The sequence below is a fragment of the Megalobrama amblycephala genome, linkage group LG7 (assembly GCF_018812025.1).
Source record: "Megalobrama amblycephala isolate DHTTF-2021 linkage group LG7, ASM1881202v1, whole genome shotgun sequence".
Lineage (NCBI taxonomy): Eukaryota > Metazoa > Chordata > Actinopteri > Cypriniformes > Xenocyprididae > Megalobrama > Megalobrama amblycephala.
In genome coordinates this window covers 6595709-6620045 of record NC_063050.1, presented here as the reverse complement: position 1 = coordinate 6620045, position 24337 = coordinate 6595709, and the positions used below count along the sequence as shown (strand labels likewise).

Below are 24337 nucleotides of genomic sequence, written 5' to 3'. Positions count from 1 at the left end.
TGTGAGCAGGTGCAGCTCCCTCTATTGAGATCATTATTAAATAAATTCAGTCTAACACTTATTACATGCGTTCATTTACCAGTATCCCTTATGGAACAAAAATACATGGCAATATTCTGCAAAATATATTGCGATATATTATACATTGACCATGTATGGCTATTGATACATATAAGATATTTATAAATGAAGACAAACATAGATTTACATTCATAAAGTTGTTTCCTTTATTGTGCACATAATTACACATACATGTTCCCATATAAATGTGAATATATGAACACACATATACACACACATTCACAGAATGAGTTACAGCAGATTTCTAGTTCCCAGCATGCTTTGCTTCTGACTGTTAAAGGAGAGTAAGTGTTATTTCATGAGTTTCGCTCAATATTAATATAGGGATAGATCACTGGTGTTTAATGTTTGTAATTTAAAAGGTTTTCTGGTGTGTGTGAGTTTTTGGGGTTATCATTGTGCTGAAGAGTAGAGCCTGTGGTTAGGTTGAACATGAACATGGCTGAACATCAAGACTATAATTACTAAAAGGTAATGTTTGTGTTCTCTTCAGCACAGTGATAGTCTCTTTACTAAATACTAAAGTACATGAAGGTGTGCTTTTGTTAAGTAGCTTGAAAATATGAAACATTTATAATATAAATATCAAATATAGGAAATATATTACATTATATATTTCTCTATATATGTGTGTGTTTGTACTGCATGAGTAAATATAAATGCAATATATCACACACATCTATATATTATGAAGTGTATTACTGAATATAAAATTGCACACATTATGATATATTAGTAAATGTATTGTCACATATTTTTCAATATATGAAAAGCGTCAATTCTTTATGTATTTTTCAATATATCGTAACATATTAACAATGTATTATTCATTATATTTTCAAATATACCATTAAATCATTTCATATATTGATCATTCATATATAGGAAAATATATTTTCTTTACATAAGAGTTAACAGACACAAGTAAATCTAGTCTTGATCTTCAAAGAGATTTAGGGCAGTTTAATAAACAAGAACATGTCAGAATGAGACAAAATAGAGACATCAAGCATCAATCAAAAGTATTGTGTACTGTAAATATTGGACTTTTGACACTTTAATTCAATTTGCATACTTTCTTTTAATGTGGTTATTGTCAGAAAAAAAGCTAGAAAATTCAGAAAAAAATACTATATTACTTTAGGTTTCAAAATTAATCATAACTTTAAATAATCTTACTGCTGTGCTCTTTAAAGGCTATTAAACCCACATTTGGACAATTTAGTCTTAAAGTGAAGTGAAAGTGAACAACATTATTCATATAAACATTTTTATGCCAACATAGTTGATATGACAGTAGCAAACTGTTGGCTGTTAAAATAACCAGCAACATATACAACATATATCCAACTGCATGAGTCAAATGAATTAGAAGAGAACAGACAGATTATGGTGTGTCTTTAGGTTTTGGTGTTTTGAGGCTTTTCGGCCAGTGTGTAGAAATCACTGTCAGAGGGGCTTGTGGGTAAATGTGCTGTGGCGTAAACTGTGTTTAAACCAATGGACTCCAGAGCAGAGTCTTGAATCACGTCATAATAAGCAGAAGTGACTCCCTGAAAGGGAAATATTCATTATATTTAATAACATGATACAGGTGCTGGTCATATAATTAGAATATCATCAAAAAGTTGATTTCACTAATTCCATTCAAAAAGTGAAACTTGTATATTATATTCATTAATTACACACAGACATATTTATTTATTTGATATATTTCAAATGTTTATTCATTACACACAGACATATTTATTTATTTGATATATTTCAAATGTTTATTTCTTTTCATTTTGATGATTATAACTGACAACTAAGGAAAATCCCAAATTCAGTATCTCAGAAAATTAGAATATTACTTAAGACCAATACAAAGAAAGGATTTTTAGAAATCTTGGCCAACTGAAAAGTATGAACATGAAAAGTATGAGCACGTACAGCACTCAATACTTAGTTGGGGCTCCTTTTGCCTGAATTACTGCAGCAATGCGGCGTGGCATGGAGTCGATCAGTCTGTGGCACTGCTCAGGTGTTATGAGAGCCCAGGTTGCTCCGATAGTGGCCTTCAGCTCTTCTGCGTTGTTGGGTCTGGCATATTGCATCTTCTTCACAATACCCCATAGATTTTTGGTCAGCAGCAAGAAGCATGAAGTGCTCTAAAACTTCCTGGTATACGGCTGCGTTGACCTTGGACCTCAGAAAACACAGTGGACCAACACCAGCAGATGACATGGCACCCCAAACCATCACTGACTGTAGAAACTTTACACTGGACCTCAAGCAACATGGATTGTGTGCCTCTCCTCTCTTCCTCCAGACTCTGGGACCCTGATTTCCAAAGGAAATGCAAAATTTACTTTCATCAGAGAACATAACTTTGGACCACTCAGCAGCAGTCCAGTCCTTTTTGTCCTTAGATGCTTCTGACGCTGTCTGTTGTTCAAGAGTGGCTTCACACAAGGAGTGCGACAGCTGAAACCCATGTCTTGCATACGTCTGTGCGTAGTGGTTCTTGAAGCACTGACTCCAGCTGCAGTCCACTCTTCGTGAATCTCCCCCACATTTTTGAATGGGTTTTGTTTCACAATCCTCTCCAGGGTACTGTTATCCCTATTGCTTGTACACTTTTTTTTCTACCACATCTTTTCCTTCCCTTCGCCTCTCTATTAATGTGCTTGGACACAGAGCCCTGTGAACAGCCAGCCTCTTTTGCAATGACCTTTTGTGTCTTGCCCTCCTTGTGCACGGTGTCAATGGTCGTCTTTTGGACAACTGTCAAGTCAGCAGTCTTCCCCATGATTGTGTAGCCTACAGAACTAGACTGAGAGACCATTTAAAGGCCTTTGCAGGTGTTTGAGTTAATTAGCTGATTAGAGTGTGGCACCAGGTGTCTTCAATATTGAACCTTTTCACAATATTCTAATTTTCTGAGATACTGAATTTGGGATTTTCCTTAGTTGTCAGTTATAATCATCAAAATTAAAAGAAATAAACATTTGAAATATATCAGTCTGTGTGTATTGAATGAATATAATATACAACTTTCACTTTTTGAATGGAATTAGTGAAATAAATCAACTTTTTGATGATATTCTAATTATTTGACCAGCACCTGTATATAATTATAATCTGACTTGCATTTGTACACAAACATGTTTCTACAGTGTTTTGGCACTACTGTACTGCAGTGGTCATGCTGACAAAGAAAGACAGTAGATGGAGACTGAAACACACAGTTTTACCTCATCATCATCTCTCGTGTTCCTCTGATCCACTGAGACTGAACCTGTGGATGGACAACATGATGAAACCATTAAAGTGCACAGAAGTCAAAAGATTTCAGCATCACGTTTGGGTTCAGTTCATAAAACCAGAGCGTTTGTGTTTGTACCTTCTGTCTTTTTACATCTCCTCTTGAACAATAACAAACTCAGTCCTACAGCTAATAACAGAATCGAACACGAACACGCCGCAATGATGATGTAGAGACCTGAAACACACACAACAGTAAAATGAGAGATTTGATGCTGCCTTCACATGCTATGGGGGATTTCCCAGTCGTGATTATGAGCTTGTTGCGTTCAAGTGCTTTGTTGTCAGAAAGAATAGGGATGTTATTCATGCTATTTTGGCAGTGTATAAAACAACAAATATGCTTCAAATGATTATTCATATATGTAAATATGCACAACTTTAACGACAAGAAGAGGCGATGCAGCTGTTGTGGGAGAATCTAATACAGAAGCAGTCACAGCAGCAATCGCTCTCCCCTGCGCTGTGTTTAAAGTCCTCCTGTAGTCAATAATATTATCCCTTAAAACTCATCTTTGATCACAAAAATGACATATTTAAAGTTTTTTCTTGTGAAAAAATTTCTTCATGCCTTAAAAAAGCTTGAATGTAACTCTACACCCTTGCCTCATTTAATATACACGAATCTATGAATATGATAATTAGCTCCACCTCCACTCGCTCACTCCAGCTCAGAGATCCACTTGGTCAGCTTACTGAGGTAAACGCTGCACAATGGTATCCCTCTTTACAACGTCAGACACTAAGAAACGCTTCAACAACCGTCAGTGGAGGAAGGCATAGAGCTCACATAATATACATCATACACCCGCCAAATCTACCCGATTTTTCATATCAACAGAAAAATATATAACCTGGCTTCTCTCAAGACTCCCATGCTAGTTCACTGTTAATGATATGCTAAAGCCTGCCGGCACAGTGACGTGATTGGTTACAAGGTAGTTTGTGACGTCACACACCAGCGATTTCAAACTGCGGTTTGAGACTGTCTTTAGATCACTGCAGTTTTAAGGAGAAAATACTCAGCAATGGTGTTGACTTATGAATTTGCACATGGTTTATCTTAAATACATATCAAAAACACCACATAGCCATATAAATAACATTAAAAACTTGATTTTCACCACAGGGGACTTTAAACAAACTTCCTAACTCGGGAACTTAGGTATCAAAGTTATCTCTAAGCTTTCCAGTGGTAAATACGACTTGAGAGGAAGTTCATGTCCGATTTCCGACCAGGAAACTCATGTTTTCAATGATTCAGATAGCACATTAAGGCAGCAAGACATTCAAGAGAAAGTAGTGCCAGTTTTGGCTCAAGATGGGCGGTCCGATATACAGTGTTGTCATGGAGGATGGTGACTAACCAATCAGAAACAGAAGCAGCTCGTCAGAGGAGGCAGGCAGAGCCTCATAATAATACTTAAAAATTATGTTAGGTAATGCAATAAAATTAACATTTATTGTAATTATTTTTTTACTGAATTATTCTGCATCTGGTCAACCAGCATTATCACTTTACCAGCAAATCACTTCAACTTTACTGTTCTGAATTGTCATTAATCCAATATCAGGATTATTCTGTGATATTCTGCAGTATAATTAATGTTAAAGGACTCACCAGACATGACTGGAGCATCTGTTTGTTCTTGATTTTCCATTGTCGACCACATACAGACGATAGATGAAGAATCAAAACAACATTGTTTAATTGACATTATTTACATTTAATATGCAGTTTGTTGCTAACTGTTTCTCACCTGAAACATGAAGCTGAATCTCTGTGAAAAGGGGAGTGAAGATAGGGTTGTTGGGGTGAACTCCACAGTAATACACCCCGGCATCACGTCTACTCACTCCAGTAATATTCACAGTGAAGACAAGTTCCTGTTCGTTTACATTCAGAGAAAACCTCCCACTGGTGACTGAACCTCCATGTGTTAAAATAATAGACTCTAATGATCCATTCTGAACTTTGTACAATAGTTTGGGATGATCTTTATATTTCTCTGGATATTTGCAGCGGATGACAGCTGTAGTTAATATATAAGCAGTCTGATCCTCTGATCTCCCACAACACGGCTCTGAAAACAAGACCGTTTTAATTAAAAAACTGTAACAAATCCTGTTGCCTCAAAATTATGTCTCAGGAATTAACATACAATGTTAAATATAAAGGTGTGACAGAGGAAATGAGTAATGTGGTTAATATACCTTGTTCCACGTTAAAAATGACCTCCTGAATCGTTGTACTGCCGGCTTCACATCTGTACGTTCCTCTGTCATTTACGGTCAGGTTTCTAATGAACACACTAATTAAACTCAGAGATTTATTATCAGTCATAGAGAATCTCTCTTCTGGGATCCATAAATCACTCTTTACTTCTGTCATGGTTGTACATTCACTGCCAGACACTTTGCAAAAGCTTTTTGCACTTTCTCTAGTTTTCTGATTGTGATGTCCATATATACAGTTGATGATGACACTTCCTCCTGCGATGGCAGGCATGCCTCCAGCAGCATCACCCATGTGACCTGTCAATCAAAATCCACTTCCTCTTTTAAGTGCTGTAAGATCTCATACTAACAAAAAATTACATATTCCCAAATAAAGACAGGCATAATACATAATATCACAATGCTTATGATTTAATCAGTTGAGTAAATAGTTACAGGCTGTGATACTGAATTAAAAGAAAGTCTGACCTTTAATCAGGCAGATAGTGAAGAAGAGGAAGAAGAGGGTCTTCATAATCCCAAATGATAAAACTGTGAACTTGTTGCTGTAAATCCTCTTGTATTGTGTTCAGCAGTCAGAAACACTGTCAGTTCGTCTCTTGTATCTGATTGTGTGTTTTTATCTTGTGCTCTGAAGAGTTTTTTATAAATCAAACAGCTCCACCTCTTCCTTTTCCTCCTTGCTAAACTCTTCTGACTCACTGTGATGAAATACAGTCCTGCTGACACTGACACACAGGAAGTTAAACCAAAGAGAGTGACCATGACCATCTTTCTGCTCTTTTATCTTGTGTGCAGGTTTAAAGATTCTGCCCCACAAATGAGCGCACATTTACAGTCATGTACAGTGATCAGGTGAAGTGAATAACACTGACTGATCTCTTCATCACGGCTCCTGTTAGTGTGTGGATATATTAGGGAGCAAGTGAACATTATGTCCTCAAAGTTGATGTGTTAGAAGCAGGGCGGCCAAGGCTCATTGATGCATGTGGGGAGCGAAGGCTGACTTGTGTGGTCCGATCCAACAGACGAGCTACTGTAGCTCAAACTGCTGAAGAAGTTAATGCTGGTTCTGATCGAAAGAATACACCATGCATCACAGTTTGTTGAGCTTCATAGCTGCAGAATCACATTTTCATCTTGGTGCAGACACCACAGCACACCTTCAGGGGTCTAGAGTCCATGCCTCGACGGGTCAGGGCTGTTTTGGCTGCAAAAGGGGGCCAACACAATATTAGGAAGGTGCTCATAATGTTATGCCTGATAAGAAAAACACTGACCCTTGCATCCGAATGAGGCTTGAAATCAGTCTTAGATTTTTTTTTTTTCATAATTCGTTACCTAATAAATAACTGTCAAAACTGAAGATTGTTCAAAACTGCATGTTTAATGTTTAAACAGCAGAGGGCAGCAAACTCAAATAGAACAGAGTATATAAACCAAATAATTAGTAGTCAAACACTGGTTAAAGGTGATTCTGCAGGTTAGTGTCCCTGTAAGATGATCACTTTGAATATAAAACACCTGATCAATGATAAACAGAGAGCTGTATATAACACAAATATACATTAACAGTTGCAGTAAGAAAAATTCAAAATGAAAATACATCTGTAAGTGGTTAATTTTTCCTCCTGCATTCTGCTCTTGGGCAGTTGTGGCTAGGGCTGTGACGGTGGCAAATTTTTACTACCGCCGGTGTTGCGGTGGTGGGGTCCAAAGGGGGGGCGGGGTTTGGTTGTGTATATATATATATATATATATATAGGCTATGCATTTATTTATACTATGAAAAGAAAGTTGATCAAATACTGCATCACTTTTCAGTTATCTTGAACACTTGTCACGGATTGTGAGTGAATGCGATCACCATTTCCTCTTTACTACTGTACAGAACGAAATAAACATGAATGAAAATCAAAAAATATGTTGAAAGATGTAGCTTACTGAAATCTGTATCACATCAGTCATCAGTGTTGCAAACAATTTCACGTAACAATATACCTCAGAAAAGCCATTTGTTGACCATAAACTTATAGTCATTAAGAAAAATAACAAAACTTAATTATGCAAGTAAGCATAAGTAACTTTATTATTATAAATTTGACTTAAACTAGGGTGCTCATCTGTTTTCATTTTATTCTGGAGACTGAACTCTCGCTCTGCTGCCACACTGGAGCGCGCTCACCACCTACTGGACAGGGGTGGGAATTACAGTTACAAGCTACATAATCTGTCAAAATGACGGACGGGCTGCAAATTTTTTCCGTCACTGCTAAAAAATTTCATCAATGACGGAAAATTTTCGGTTAACGCGACCTCTTATATATATTTTATACATATATATATAAAATGTCACACTACTGCCGGTGACACTCCACCACCGCGGTGGCACCATTGCCTACCGTCACAGCCCTAGTTGTGGCCTAATGGTTAAAGAGTCTGACTTGTAACCCAAAGGTTAGAGGTTTGAGTCTCAGTAAAGGCAGGAAATGTTGGTGAGAGGAGTGAATGAATTCAAATTACCCACAACTGAGGTGCCCTTGAGCAAGGCACTGAATCCCCAATCACTCCCTGGGCTCTGCAGCAAAAACATGTGGGTGTGTGTTCAATACTCACTGCTGTGTGTGTGTGTGCACTTGGATGGGTGAAGTGCAGATCTGTCAGCGGCTATAATAGTAAACATAAGTCTCCATAAACTCCTGACATCTGAGTCACTAAGGACACAGTGGTGTAATTTTATTTATGAAGAAAATGTGTCCAAATAAATTCATATACCAGTATGTGCAAGTCATTTTACACCAGACTGCTTTGCACACGAGGGTCAGTAAAACACAGGATTTGCACAAAAGTTGATTCTCAAAGATGCATCGATACCAACTGTTCATGATCCAATTTTAAATATATTTTGTGATGTTTGCAAATTGTGTTTCTGAATGTGTTAGCATGTTGCTAATGCAGTGTTTCCCAACCCTGTTCCTGGAGGCACACCAACACTGCACATTTTGCATGTTTCCTTTGTCTGACACACCCATTTCAGGTCTTGGAGTCTCTACTAATGAGCTGATGACTTGAATCAGGTGTGTTTGATTAGAGAGACATGCAAAATGTGCAGTGTTGGTATGCCTCCAGGAACAGGGTTGGGAAACAATTTTTTCAATTCAATTCACATTTATTTGTATAGCGCTTTTCACGATACATATTGTTTCAAACAGCTTTACAGAGAATGCATGTCAACATTACAATTTAAAGAATGCAATTAGCTAATAATGTAATAATTTAGGCAATTAATTTACAATCACTGTTAGCAGTTTAACTGAAGGTAGAAGCAATGAGCTCCTGGAAAAATGAATTACATTAACAATAATTAGGATATAGAAATTGGGCAATGTGCATGTTGATCCAGATGATTGCATCTTCTGAAGTCCTCGCAGGAGTTGGCGCCGTCATAGGTGTTGGTCAACAGTGGAAACACTGTGCTAATGTACTGTTAAACACTGATCACCATAATGGTCACCAAATATTCTCAATAAAACATCAACAATGTCCTAAATGTACTAAGGCCTAATCCTGGCTTAGTCTAAGCCCTGTCTTTGAAACTGGGTTTATGAGTTTTTGCACATAATGATATAGAAGAAATCAATGGGTCACCATTGTGCTGAAGAGAGCCTGTGTTTCAGTCAGTGATGAGCTGAGAAACACTGATGTTAAGTTGCTTTATTTAAAGGCTGCAGTAACTATGTAGTTACTGATGCTGTGCGAATCTCGTAGTTAATTCCAGTTGCACATGCGTGTTTGCTGGTGTTCAGCTTTAAAAATGAATACATTTGAAATATTTCAATAATCCATATTTCAGTATGTCAGCTGTAAACATATCAGGATCAAATATGACACAGTACATAGTTCATTTTCAGCAAAACAATGAAAATTATGAGAAGAATAAAGATGATTTCTCTTGGTTCTTAATATGTTTATGAATACATATTACATTAGTTGAAATGAACTCATTTGTGTTTTGGTGTTGATAGAGCACTTGAGTCGACACAGCTGTAAACCACAGTTGTTATTGTGTCTCTGTCCTCTGGATTACAGTGAAGTCCAGTGTCTTTGATCTACAGTCATAGGAAACAAGAGTTTGGATAGGCAGTATGGTTCTGTTCTGGGCAAGAACTCCCTGCGGACTCATGCAAAGAGCAGGAAGAGCAGCAGTGACCCCCCTTAGGGTAAACAGAACAAAACCAACATATGCAGATATCATTAATGTCAATAATTTAACATCTACACGAAATTCAAGAATTAGTCTGATTCAGGGGAATCAGAAGGCCAAATCCTGACTGAAGAGAGGAGGAGCTGGGGATGGAAGAGGGTAATTAGCTCCTGAGAAATGCGATAGCTGCTGATAATACTGAAGAGCTTATATATGAATGCCATGATAGGCGTCGTATTCCTATAGGTAGACGTCGGTCACCTGAGAGTCAGCTGATGGGAGCTTGACTGACGTGACCTGCCAGAACTGACACTACACTTGATTTAAAGGTGCCATTGAACGTTTTTTTTACAAGATGTAATATAAGTCTAAGGTGTCACCTGAATGTGTCTGTGAAGTTTCAGCTCAAAATACCCCATAGATATTTTTTAAATATTTTTTTTAACTGCCTATTTTGGGGCATCATTAACTATGCACCGATTCAGGCTGCTGGCCCTTTAATTGCTCGTGCTCTCCGCCCACGGAGCTTGCGCTTGCCTTGAACAGCATCAACAAAGTTCACACAGCTAATATAACCCTCAAAATGGATCTTTACAAAGTGTTGGTCATGGAGCATGTCTAATCGCATAATTATGGTATTTTTTTTGGATGTTTACATTTGATTCTGAATGAATTTGAGGCTATGCTCCGTGGCTAACGGCTAATGCTACACTGTTGGAGAGATTTATAAAGAATGAAGTTGTGTTTATGAATTATACAGACTGATTTTTAAACAGAAGTGTTTAAAAAATGAAAATAACGACAGTCTTGTCTCCGTGAATACAGTAATAAACGATGGTAACTTTAACCACATTTAACAGTACATTAGCAACATGCTAACGAAACAATTTACGAATATCACTAAAAATATCATGATATCATGGATCATGACAGTTATTATCGCTCCATCTGCCATTTTTCGCTATTGTCCTTGCTTGCTTACCTAGTCTGATGATTCAGCTGTGCACAGATCCAGACGTTAATACTGGCTGCCCTTGTCTAATGCTTGAACATGGGCTGGCATATGCAAATATTGGGGGCGTACATATTAATGATCCCGACTGTTACGTAACAGTCATGTTATGTTGAGATTCGCCTGTTCTTCAGAGGTCTTTTAAACAAATGAGATTTATATAAGAAGGAGGAAACAATGGTGTTTGAGACTCACTGTATGTCATTTCCATGTACTGAACTCTTGTTATTTGACTATGCCGAGGTAAATTCAATTTTTCATTCGATGGCACCTTTAACAGACTCTTCAAAGATCTCAATCTATTTTTCAGGTTCACAGGGTTAAACACATGGATATGATCATTCACACACCAGCTGCTGGAGATTCAATACCAAAGTACTGAAAATCCTGTTTCAACATCATTACAGAGTCAAGCAAGAAATAAAACTCTGAATATCTTCATGAAACAAACTGTCCACTAATGATCACAATCAGTTTCTGCTGACTCACCTGTTCATAAAACACTGGATAAAACTCTACAGTGGAGGACGACAGCAGACCTGTGAAATAGATCAACATGACATGACAGTCTTACTCAGATTACTGCTTCAACTCTTTACATACGTGTCATCATCCCAAACTCAATTTGTAGGTGATCTTCAGTGTTTTATTTTATGCTCAAAATGCTGAAACATCAGAGAAAATGATTTATTTAGTGTCAAATATTACCTTTAGACTCCTTATTTTGTACAGCCACTATAATCAGTGGAACTGCTATCAGGAGTAAAACCAAAATGATGATAATCACAACTGAAGCTGAAAACACAAGAAGAAACACTGTTTAAAATACAGTAAAAAAGAAAGCGAATATAGAAAAATCCAATAAAATGAACATTCATTTTAATCACTTCCTTACTAAATTATTGATACCATTATTATAATGACAATGAGCCACCACTGATCAGACTCAAGTATTTCGAAGAGCCATGTAGATGATTTACACAATGCTTTTCCTTCAGGATGTTGCATCTGGTCAACCAGCCTTATCACTTTACCAGCAAATCATTTAAATTTTGATGTTCTACACTGTAAAATCTAATTAGTTAGTCTTACTTTAAAAGAGCATGCAAACCGATTGCCTTAAAAAGTAAAGTGAAATAGGAATAGTATGTTGTACTGACAAATGCTTAGTTAGTATAGTTCACTTACACAAGTGCTCTAGTAACTAAAAACGAATTGAGAGTACTTGATAATTTACTTTACATTAGTATAGCTACTCAGAATTTCTGACTCCCAGAGTGCACTGCGGCATGAATACATTTAGCAATTGCTTTGTTTTACCATTTCTTTGTTTTTATTTGTCCATTTTATTTGCTGTCTTATTTCAATAGTAGCACAACAAAAACAGCAAACAAAATTGTTATTGTTACAATTGATAAAAATAAATAAAATTGAATTGTTACTATTGTTGTGTTTTGCATGCTAAATGTTGTGAAAGTTGCATGTTGAAGTCTGTGTGTGACTCAAACATGACTATAATTGTCACAAATATAGAGAGATTATCAACCCAAGTAAAGTTTCACAAGGTGTTTATGAGTGTTAGCAATACATTTCTTAAAAGATCATTATTCAACATAAAACATAGACTAGTTGCTATGCTTTAGCCATTAGCTAGGTCACCTTTTAAAAGAAGAAAATGACAATAATATAAATGAAGTTCTAAGTGACCAACCAAAGGGAAAACTGAACAAATCAACATGAATTTATGAAGTTTTATGTCACCTTATGTGACATTATCTTAAATTTTTCAGATGTATTGACAATTCAACATTCAAGATGACTTTGGGAAATGAGTGAATGTTAATAGAGAAAGATAACTGCAGAAGATTATTAAGAAATGCCCTGCCTCAAAACTTTTTTTTTTTTTTTTTTTTTTTTTGCTTGACAAAATGACACAAACCAATCAATTAATATTAACTTGGGTTTTCTGAGTAAACAAGGCATAGTATGTAAATAATACAGAAAGTGTTAGTTAGAACAGCTGTTGGATTTTACAGTGTACATTGTCATTAATCCAAATGCAGAATTATTCTGTAATATTCAGCAGTATATATTATTGTTAAAGGACTAAATATATATTATAATCACTTTATTATGGAATTATTCTGCACCTGGTCAACCAGAATTATCACTTTACCAGCAAATCACTTCAACTTTACTGTTCTAAATTGTCATTAATCCATTTTCAGGATTATTCTGTGACATGCTGAGGGATATATTAGTGTTAAAGGACTGGAGCATCTGTTTGTTCTTGATTTCCCATTGTCGTCCACATACAGACGATAGATGAAGAATCAAAACGACATTGATTAATTGACATTATGTACATTTATTATGCAGTTTGTTGCTAACTGTTTCTCACCTGAAACATGAAGATGAATCTCTGTGAAAAGGGGAGTGTAGATGAGGTTGATGGAGTGAACTCCACAGAAATACACCCCAGCATCACGTCTACTCACACCTGTAATATTCACAGTGAAGACATGTTCCTGTTCGTTTACATTCAGAGAAAACCTCCCACTAGTGACTGAATCTCCATATGCTGTAATAATATACTCTAATGATCCATTCTGAACTTTGAGGAATAGTTTGGAATGTTCTTTATATTTCTCTGGATATTTGCAGCGGATGACAGCTGTAGTTAATATATAAGCAGTCTGATCCTCTGATCTCCCACAACACGGCTCTGAAAACAAGAGAATTTTAATAAAAAATAAATAAAAAAATCCTGTTGCTAAACATAAATGTTAAATCTAAAGACCTGACAGAGGAAATGGGTAATATGGTTAATAGATATTCATTCTTACCTTGTTCCACATTGAAATACACCTCCTGAATCGTTGCACTGTCGGCTTTACATCTGTACGTCCCACTATCGTTTACGGTCAGGTTTCTAATGAACACACTAATTAAGCCCAGAGATTTATCATCAGTCATAGAGAATCTCTCTTCTGGGATCCATAAATCATTCTTTACTTCTGTCATGGTTGTACATTCACTGCCAGACACTTTGCAAAAGCTTTTTGCACTTTCTCTAGTTTTCTGATTTTGATGTCCATATATACAGTTGATGATGACACTTCCTCCCACGATGCCAGGCACGCTGTCAGCAGCATTGCCCATGTGACCTGTCAATCAAAATTCACTTCCTCTTTTAAGTGCCGTAAGATCTCATGCTAACAAAAAATTACATATTCACTAATAAAGACAAATAAAGACAGGCATAATACATAATATCACAATGCTTATGATTTAAAGGTCCCGTTCTTCGTGATCCCATGTTTCAAACTTTAGTTAGTGTGTAATGTTGTTGTTAGAGTATAAATAAAATCTGTAAAATTTTAAAGCTCAAAGTTCAATGCCAAGCGAGATATTTAATTTAACAGAAGTCGCCTACATCGAACGGCCAGTTTGGACTACATCCCTCTACTTCCTTCTTTAATGACGTCACTAAAACAGTTTTTTGACTAACCTCCGCCCACAGGAATACACAAGAGTTGTGTTTGTAGAGTGTGTTTGTCGCCATGTCGTCGAAACGCTGTTATTTTCATTCCGCAGTCCAATCACCGGGTCTGATTCCGGCTCAAATTGATAGGGTAAAATTAAAGACATGTTTACAATAACACTGAGCACGTGCATCTCCACGTTATGGTAAGAGGCGTGACCTTTCCGGGGAAGATTCGCTAAGCTGCTGTCGAATCACAACACAGGAACCGCTGACACAATCAGAACTCGTTACGTATTTCTGAAGGAGGGACTTCATAGAACAAGGAAGTCATCGGCCCGTTTTTATGACAGTGGAAACAGCGGTATACAGATAAGTAAATTATGTGAAAAATACTGTGTTTTTTTACACGCGAAACATGAACACATGTTATATTGTACACTATAAACACAATCAAAGCTTCAAAAAAACACGAAAAACGGGACCTTTAATATCAGTTGAGTAAATAGTTACAGGCTGTGATACTGTAATTGAAAAAAAAAAGTCTGACCTTTAATCATGCAGATAGTGAAGAAGATGAAGGTCTTCATAATCCCAAATGATAAAACTGTGAACTTGCCGCTGTGAATCCTCTTGTATTGTGTTCAGCAGTCAGAATCACTGTCAGTTCTTCTGTCGCGTCTGATTGTGTGTTTTTATCTTGTGCTCTGAAGAGTTTTTTACAAATCAAACAGCTCCACCTCTTCCTTGTCCTCCTTGCTAAACTCGTCTGACTCACTGTGATGAAATACAGTCCTGATGACACTGACACACAGGAAGTTAAACCAAAGATAGTGACCATGACCATCTTTCTGCTCTTTTGTCTTCTCTGACAGCAACATATTGTCAGCCCAGAATCGGCCCACATCTGTTCCGTGTGTAATCCAAAAGTGCCAGATCTGGGCCACACTATGTTGCTGTCCGGGGTGCAGGTTTGAAGCTTCTGCCACACAAATGAGCACACATTTACAGTCATAGTCTGAAGAGAGGAAAAACACTGATGCTTACATCCAAATGTGGCTTGAAATCAGTCTTCATAGATGTTTTCATAATTCGTGATGACACTGATCACTGACTGTCACCTAATAAATAACTGGTAAACCTTAAGATGGGTGATCTCATGGGTGATGAACTATACAATAAAGACAAGATGTAAACAAGGAGCATGAATCATTCAGCATGCATTAATATCTCTGAACATATGCAGTGCAGTTAGAAATGATAAATAAACAGTTGCATTAAATAAAATTCATAATGAAAACACACCTGTAAGTGGTTCCTTTTTCCTCCTGCATGCTACATTTCTTAACACTTGGGCAATTGTGGCCTAATGGTTAGAGAGTCAGACTTGCAACCCAAAGGTTGTGGGTTAAAGTTTGTCTATCTACCCTTTTTTGTGGTTTTGAGTGGGTGTGACAAAATTACTATTTTAAACTAAAATTACAGTAAAACTCTAAGCAGATTTCAGAACAAGTGTCTCGTGCAAACAAATGCTACTAGAGTTGAAAGTCTCAGAACTTTTTGGTTCATCACATTAATGAACCACAAACACACACAATCATAACTGTGTTTGTCTTCAGCACTACATGTATCAGTTTAGCATTTCAAATTGAAACTAGACAGTGTTCTTGAGCATCTTTCTTCACAGTAAATGACACTTGATTTAATATTTTGCATCTAATGAAATGACATTTCCTCAAGTGTGGATTAAGTGTCCAAATATCTCACAGAAAGTGTCCTAAAATCACACAGTAATCGTAGCTGAATTACAGAAAGATCCATCTGACTGAACTAGTTGAGTGACGTGCGAGGACTGACCGTGGTGTATTCAGAGTAAATCTCCTCATTATTGAAGATGACTTTAGCGTCACTGAGAGACTCTTCATGCTTCTGGAAACTGACAGACGCGTACAGGAGCCCGTCAGAGGGGGTTGTGGGTAACTGTACTGTTGAATATAGCGTGTGGGGTGGATCAGAAGAGTCTGTGGGGAGTTTAATGTTGGAATATATCATGTTCTCCTCAGTTCCCGAGACTGAGCGCTGTCTGACGTCTCTGATGTTCTCATAGTCACATGCAGCATGAGGGGCCTGAAAACACAAGAGATATAAACTAGATTAAATCAAAATTGAAGTTTTTTGGCTTTTAGTATGAATATGTTAGTTATCTATAAGCTAGTCTGCTCCAAAATAATGACAAAATAGTGCACTATATAGAGGATAGGGAATGATTTGACAGTGTAAATATGGGGGCAAATGAAGTCTGGTTTCACATGGTCACGCGAACCGCCACAGCGCACAGAGTCTGCTCCGGTCCAGAGACACGAGAGCACAGAGCGGATCATATCGAAGAGATTCAGTTGGCGCAGACCACAAAATGTAATTGGCACCAGAGGCGGAGCTACGGGGGGGCCTAACCCACCCAGATTGACAGCTTGCCCACCCAGTCACAATTTTCTAACGTTTAACAATTCTTCAATAATTATGGTAAATGTGATTTGTTTTGTCATGCATTAGAATTATTTTCTAAGATTAATAAGAATATGCTAATTCGTCTTTTCAGTTACGTCATGCCAGTAGTAATATTGTGTTCTTCTTCTCGCTAATATCCGGATTCCAACTAGAAGTGCCGTTTTTATGTTATTACAAAAATGGCTATCTATGATGCATTTAATAAAGAAACACGTCTTGATAAAGATGACAGGATGCCGAAACAGCTTGACACTTTTGTTGTTTGAAAGAGAACTAACAGATAATGATGCTATCAGCATCTTCGGTTCAAAACCCAGTCGACTCTGACTTGTTAGGAACAGACATCAGTCATACAATGTAAGCTATAAGTTTTTAGTCTGATCCGCCGTGGCATTGTTATGCAATATTTTTTCGTTGTGATATTTGTGAGCAAGGGGTTTTCTGAAATGAAGCCTACGTACATAAGCCACATTTACTGTATTAGCAAAAGCAGGTTGTCGACTCAGACGTTGTTTCTCAAATCACATGTTCTACATTTCATGTAGATCTGGTTCTGCTTTAAGTGTAAATCACAGTCATTAAACAAGAATGTAATCACTCCTCACCTCTCCACCGCTCATCTCTGTCCCGTCTGTGGAAGGGTGCTGATCTGTGCAACATAACCAGAGTAAAATTATGTCAAGTCGCCTTATTTCTATAGCGCTTTATACAATACAGATTGTTTCAAAGCAGGAAAATTAATGTCATTATTCAGCTCAGTTCAGTTCAATGTTGTTTCAGTTCATTTCAGTGACAGTGTTGATGTTTATTCAGCTCAATTTAGTTCAGGTTTTGTTCTTATCCAATTGCAGTCAAATGTATTATAACGCAGAATATTAAGACAATTTCAAATTAATCAAAAGTTAAAATCATTGTAAGATAAAGCAATACTCTAAACTTCAGGAAACAAAATATGAGCTATTTTTATCCATTTAGACCTGGGTGTCTCAAGACTGTAAGTGTGACACCCAAAATTCATGAAATGACATTACAACTGGTTTAAACTGCTGAAGTAATTTGAATTCAGAATCGCAGAAAGAAAGTAAAACAGCAGCAGGTCACACAAGGCCAGCAGACCATTAAATCATGTGTGTGTTTGCGTGTGTGCGATTGTCACCTCGTGTCTTGATGTATCTTAATTTGTATAATAACAGGACTGACATTCCCATCAACAGCAGAGTCACACATACACAAGAGACGACGATTCGCTCAGAAACACCTGGAGAACAAACACAAGAGTTTACTTTATAAACATCAATCTCTAAACCCACTTTTTTAATAAAACACACAAAATGTATAAATAGACAGACAGATAATACCATTTGCATCTGCAAATTTCCTAAAATCTATTTGTGGCTGTTCGGCTCTTTCACTTCTGCTTTCATTACCTGAGGAAATCACAAACCACCAACTTCCTGCTCAGCCATTTCATTTCTAAACTTAATCTCTAAATCTACCACTATTTGTGAGGTCAAGACAATTACTGATGCTAATCACTTTTAAATAGAAACAGTGCCGTTCAGGTTGAGCCCCATTTACAGTTTTAACATTCACCAGCATAAAAACCTGATCACCACAAAAAATAATTTAGGCTCATCCCTCATTTTCTTTGAGGTTGAGGTCACAACAAGACTCCTAGAATAAATGAATGGGAAAGAATTTTGGAGGGTTTAAATGCAAAAATGTGAAGCTTACAATTTTATAAAAGCACATTAATTCCTCTGTTAAATTGTATGAATTGTATAGCTTTATTATATACACAGATTATTTTTTACTGTAAAATTTGATTTGATTTGATTTGAAAACTTAACACACAAAAGGTTAGTGATTTTTTTTCACACTAAAATAATTGTAACATATTTGTCATGTTCTGTGTTTTGTTTCATTTTCATGGACTTTTAGTTTGTTACTTTTTATTTACCTGTTTCCTGTGTTCTAGTTTCCAGCCACTACTGGTATTCATTAATGAGATCACACCTGTTTGTATTCTGTTCATTATCTTGTGTTTATAAGCACTTCAGTTCCTTCAGTTCAGTGTCTGTTATTGTTTGTGCTGAGCACTCTGTCTCATTCCTTATTTTGGATAACCTGTTTTTGTGTCATTTGATAAAACTATGTTGTAATTTGATTTTCCTCATCTCTCTACATCATCCTTCTTAATAATACATCACAGAGTATGGGAATGCAAAAGTATGGATTATGCAGAGGATCAGCTTTGGTCCTTACATCAAGGAGGGTAGGTACTGGAGGATTTTGTGGACTGTGCCATCAGGTTTGTTGGCACAAGTACACTTTAAAGATGCACTTTTGGAGCGGGCTTAACAATGACCTGCTCTAAATAATGCTGGTGGGGGATGACACCTGCTCAGTATCTGAATACATTGAGTACACGTTGTGTATGGCTGGTTCACCACTAATTGTAGAAGAGGAAGCCCACTCCGAAGCAACCATACTTGTCGCAACCCTGTCTACCCAAACCCTATCCAGTCAGCCACCCCCATGCCGTGCATGGAGAATAAGCCAGAGCCCACCTCGGACGGGGAGCCATGATGAACGAGCCAGAGCCTGAAAGGGGGACAGAGCCTACCATCGCCCCGGAGCCCGAGCCCCACAATGAGTCTGACCAGGTGTGTGAGCCGGCAACAACTGATTAAATGGGAAACAGAAGTAATGATTCCCACCCTGCCCATCCATGAACCTTCTCTTCTGCTTTTCCCTTCCTGCACTAGTGTCTATTCATCGTCGCTGGTCCTGCCCAGCTCAAGTTCATTGTTGCCACTGGTCTCACCCAGCATAAAGCCTGTTTAGTCATTCTGATCCCACCCAGTTTCTCTCTCCTACCTCCTCTTCTTGATTCAGCCAGTCTTTCAGCCCCACCTCTGCTGGTACCCTTTAGCCCCCAACTTGTCCTCTAACACCTTTCTGTTGTGTGGATATGCCTCCGATCTTTCGATCTCCAACTCCACCCAGTCAAGAGGAGCCAATGGCTCTGCCTCCAGCTTCTGTGCACATCACTCCTCCTCAACCTGTTGGCTTCTCCCTCCCTCGTCTCCACAAGAGACCATTGCTCCTCACAGCTCCACTGGGCTTCCTCGTCCCTCTGGCTCCACCTTGGTCAGATGTCACCCTGACTGCACCACAGACTTTTGGACTTTCAGCTACGCTTCATTCCTCCATCCCTTCGGCTCCACCGGGCTCTGCCTTCCCTCCAGCCTTCCCTCCTTGGTCCTCAGTCACACTGGCTCTGCCTCAGTCCTCTGGTTCCAACTATGCTTGTTGCAGAAGCTCCCACTTGGTCTCCAGCCCTATTAGCTCTCTGTCTGCACCTGGTCTCCTCTTCCAACGGTTCCATCTCCATCTCTGACACCTCCCTGGCTCTTATAATTAATTATAATTAACTTGTATTGAATCCAGAACATTGCTTTTACCAAGACTTGTACATTGTGATGTTAGTATAAAAAGTAAATTATAATCAGTAGCATAACATTATACGTTGACAAAGGCAATACTTACTCTTCTTGACTTCTAGAGTGACATTAGTGATGATGTGAGCTCCACACCAGTATATCCCAGAATCCTCTTCTCTCAGATCAGTGATGTTCACAGTAAAGAATCCAGTAGAAGCTTCATCACTGAAAGAGAATCGATCATCTCTGATCGTCTCCAATGAAACTCCATCCTTCACACACATGGAGGGTTCATGTGCTTTGCAGAAGAGTTTCTGATGTTCATCATGATGTTTGCACTGGATTGACATGTCGTCTCCTTCATACTTAGTCAAGTTCAGCTCTGGAAATGATGAGAAATAGAAGAACATCAATTCACAGCCATAGTTTGACATATTCAGATGATAAACCTTCCTCACCCTCGTTCATGATGACGATCAGATGAGTGTAAAGATAATTCACGTCTCTCTCTAATGTCACTGCACACCAGTATTTCCCAGCATCCTCTGCTGTCAGTCCAGTGATGGTCCCAGTGAAGACACTTGCAGTGCCGTCATCATTCAGAGTCAATCTGTCAGTCTTGGTCTCTTTCTCTTCATTGAGAGTATTTCTATCTCTAGTGGAGCACTTCCCCTTACAGAGAGACTTTGACTTTGATTTATAGATTGAATCATAAGGGCAGATGATCTCAGCAGATTCTCCTTCACGTCTCACTATTGGAGCCACTGCAAACCAACAAACACACAAGCATGGACATTTAACACAAATATGTATATTCCATTGCCAAACAGTAGTTTCTGAACATCTGTTTCACCCCCCAGCTAACAATTTTTTGTTCTAAGAACGTTTTCCAAACGTTAATTTTTCGTTATGGAAACATTAAAATGTCCAGTTTTCTTAATGTTCCTGAGACATTCTTTCAATCGAATTTTTACTACCAACTAATAATACTGATTTGTAACATTCCAAGAACATAAAAATATCCAGTTTCCTTGTTATATGTAATGTTATGTAATGTTAAAAGAACATTATTTAAAGGTTAGTATGATGTTCCTGAAACATCCTTTCAAACATCTGAACACATGTTGTTAATGAGCAGAATCGCTGAAGGAAAGAGAAACAACAAGAACAGAAACTACAAGTGACTTCCAGCCACAGCCTTAGATGAAATCAACTGAAGATAAAAGATTTCTTTCAAACATGTACAAAAGTTCTTGAGATAAACAGAGGTTTAAATGTTGATGTTTAGTTGAAAACACATTTCGTTTGAAGTCACCATGATGGTGGTCCATGTTTGTTTTAGTTAGGCTCTTGGCCCTGACTTTTATTAACTTATTTTTCAGCAATTGCAATAATGTTTTCGGCAAACATTTGATCATTGCACCATTGTTGCATTTCATATTCTGATTGTTGATGTCTGCTAACTTGATGCTCACAATATGGTTTCATAATTTTTCATAATTTTTTAATGCCATAGTAGTATCACATGGTCAGTAGCACAATATTCAAATGAATTAACAAAACACATTTCTGTGATTAGACTTCAAATGTGATCAGTCATTCAAAACATTGACATTAACTAACATTCAACATCACCTGCTGCTGCTTTCTCTCTTTCACAAACTCTGATGCAGTAAAAGTGTCTGAAAACACTGTTAAAACAGCCAGAGAAAAACTAATAATACAACCAAGAGTTAAGAGACCAACAACATAAAACACTGATCACTATAATGGTGACTTCAAACATTTGGTCTTCTTTCCTTCAGTGTGTCATCACTAATGGTCACTTTATTATCTATTAAACCCCAGCAGTGCTTCATTGTTATTTTAACACTCTGTAGTGTGGACACATATGAACACAGAGTGCTGTTCATGAAACAATATTTGCTGTGTAGCATTCCATCATTTTATTACCCAAAAACATGTAGAGATCCTTAATATTTAAAGGACAACTGAAGAATGTTGTTCCAGGAATGTTGTTCTAAGAACGTTTTCTCCCAACATTATTAGGACATTTAAAAAAAAAAAAAAAAAAACATCTACAAACAATGTATAAATAAACTTTTTGAGAACCTTTTTTCTGACCTTTTGAGAACATTATTGAAGAACAGATAACATTGATCAAATTCTCTATTAATGTTACTGGAAGAACATTTGTTCATTACTTGGCAGAACATTAGCCAAAGTTATGAGAACATTAGCTGGTCCTTACCCATTTGGTATTAAGATGATAAATGCAAGTAGAAACATGCTGTAAAACTTTTGTGATCAGATCACTGAAATCACAGGGATGCAAAAACACATCGGACCACATCACATTTGCTGTTGAATCTCTATGGCTCTGTAAACACGGCAAGCCTTAGTGCTCAATGTAGTACTAAGTGACAAAGAATTGTGATGACTGATCTGAGGACCCACTGCTCTGCACATTTTGTATGTTTCTCTTATCAGACACAGTCATTTCAGCTCATGGTGCTCTTTCCTAACAAGCTGATGATATAAATCAGGTGTTAAATTAGGGAGACAAATAAAATATGAAGAGCGGGTCCCCAGGAACAGGATTGAAAACCACTGATAAAGAGTGGCATAAAAATCACATAAATTCTGAAATGACTGTGCAGACTGAGGTGATAGTGAGGGTCTCAGTGAAATCCCAACTAAAGTGGTCACTGCAGACGAATCTGAAACACATGGTATTACCATGTAAAAATGTTAATACTGTATGTCCCACTAAACATTTCAGATCGGTTCACCAAAAATGCATCTTAAAGGAGGTATATGTAGAATTCAGGAACCCTTGTTATTAGCGACACCAGTGGCACATTGACATTAAAGTACAGAAGCATTTAATTGTTGTGCTGTTGAATATTATTTTATTTGCTGATTTATTATCTATTAACTTATGTTATGACGCAGTTATTGGCATTGTAATGTTACGACACAATGCTAATTCATCATGATAATCTATCCATGCTATATCTCATAACTTGCATGTCGATCTTCAGTACAGAGATAAGTTTATAATGTTATAATTCATGTTGATAAATAATAATAGTAGATGTAATCGTGAGTTAATGTGAGTGATATAATGCTGGTCAATATTTGATTATATTATGTGTTCACGCATTATGTTCATATGTGAGGGGAGGAGTCAATAGTTTGTATATTAATGCAGTTATTTACTGTATTTACTGTTATTAGAGTGCTGCTCTTTGTCTGTTACAGGTAAACCACACCAAATATCAGCACAATTCATGTTACACTCCCTTTTGATCAATGGGAGTGCATGTCCATGATTTCTTGCTCGCTCGACCCCATTTCAAGTGTTCATACTAACCACTATTTCCTCAGAACTTACCATATTAAACCAGTTCAAGTTCATCACTTCACTCTCTGTTGTGTTCTGACCAACACACTTATCATCTTCAAGGTAGCCTTCGCTACATTCATGTTTTATCAAAAAAATTTTTTTGCAAAAATCCAAGAAAAACACAATACCCCACATTTGACAAAGCACACATTATCTAGCAATAGTGATTATGAATGTAGATAAGTGGTGTATAGTTTATCTAAACCTGATTTGCTTCATCTCTATGCCATTTACCAGACATTCAGACATTCACATCTAATCACATCATGGATCACCGTGATAATTTACTACAATGAAATCATCTGAATTCACTCACTGATGAGGTTGAGCTGAATTTTGGTGTTCAGGGAGATGAAAGTCAAATGTGTGTCTCTGGTTTCTGCTCCACACCAGTAAACTCCAGCATCTCTCACGCTCACATTACTGATGCTCACTGTAAAAACTCTCTCTTCATTTCTCTCAGATGAACCATTCATTTCTGTCACTGTAGATGTGCTGATGTTTTGACAGATGTGATTATCATCCTCTTTGCAGAAATGAACTTTATGTTCCTCTGGGATTTGACAGCTGATGTTGACTTCTTCACCACGATGAGCAGATTCAGTCACAAACATTGCATCTGTAAAACAAAACAATTAAATAAAAATCA

At 37.3% G+C, this 24337-nt stretch overlaps 3 protein-coding genes across 5 annotated transcripts in view; all 3 read right to left on the bottom strand.

Moving 5' to 3' along the window:
* Positions 1–203: 203 nt before the first annotated feature.
* LOC125271615 (polymeric immunoglobulin receptor) lies at positions 204–15033 on the bottom strand. The gene is made up of 8 exons (XM_048195731.1): positions 14905–15033; positions 6094–6131; positions 5602–5922; positions 5148–5471; positions 5009–5035; positions 3467–3565; positions 3318–3361; positions 204–1634 (listed from the first exon to the last, which is right to left on the bottom strand). The coding sequence occupies exons 1-8, from the start codon at positions 14913–14915 to the stop codon at positions 1482–1484; spliced, it is 1017 nt and encodes a 338-aa protein (XP_048051688.1). The 5' UTR covers positions 14916–15033; the 3' UTR covers positions 204–1481.
* On the bottom strand, positions 9241–15010 carry LOC125271616 (polymeric immunoglobulin receptor-like). Its single transcript, XM_048195733.1, has 6 exons — positions 14876–15010; positions 13688–14008; positions 13243–13566; positions 11550–11636; positions 11331–11380; positions 9241–9734 (listed from the first exon to the last, which is right to left on the bottom strand). The coding sequence occupies exons 1-6, from the start codon at positions 14913–14915 to the stop codon at positions 9627–9629; spliced, it is 930 nt and encodes a 309-aa protein (XP_048051690.1). The 5' UTR covers positions 14916–15010; the 3' UTR covers positions 9241–9626.
* A 249-nt stretch (positions 15034–15282) lies between the features above and the next one.
* LOC125271610 overlaps positions 15283–24337 on the bottom strand; it is a 99255-nt gene continuing 90200 nt past the window's right edge. For all 3 annotated transcript variants that reach the window (XM_048195719.1, XM_048195718.1, XM_048195721.1), the window contains 6 exons: positions 24005–24307; positions 20738–21043; positions 20386–20661; positions 17990–18091; positions 17439–17482; positions 15283–16452 (listed from right to left, as the gene is read on the bottom strand). In XM_048195719.1, coding sequence (XP_048051676.1) covers positions 16156–16452; positions 17439–17482; positions 17990–18091; positions 20386–20661; positions 20738–21043; positions 24005–24307 — 1328 coding nt within the window. In that variant the 3' untranslated portion in view covers positions 15283–16155. The remainder of the gene's footprint in view (positions 16453–17438; positions 17483–17989; positions 18092–20385; positions 20662–20737; positions 21044–24004; positions 24308–24337) is intronic.

Coding starts and splice junctions, on each gene's coding strand:
- LOC125271615 (XM_048195731.1), bottom strand. Junction 5,036..5,147: donor GATTCAGCTTCATGTTTCAG/GTGAGAAACAGT, acceptor TGGAAAATCAAG/AACAAACAGATGCTCCAGTC. Junction 3,362..3,466: donor GAGATGTAAAAAGACAGAAG/GTACAAACACAA, acceptor GTCCATCCACAG/GTTCAGTCTCAGTGGATCAG.
- LOC125271616 (XM_048195733.1), bottom strand. CDS start 14,915: ATGAAGACCTTCATCTTCTTCACTATCTGCATGATTAAAG. Junction 13,567..13,687: donor GTATTTCAATGTGGAACAAG/GTAAGAATGAAT, acceptor TCTTGTTTTCAG/AGCCGTGTTGTGGGAGATCA. Junction 9,735..11,330: donor ATCCAGTGTTTTATGAACAG/GTGAGTCAGCAG, acceptor CTATGACTGTAG/ATCAAAGACACTGGACTTCA.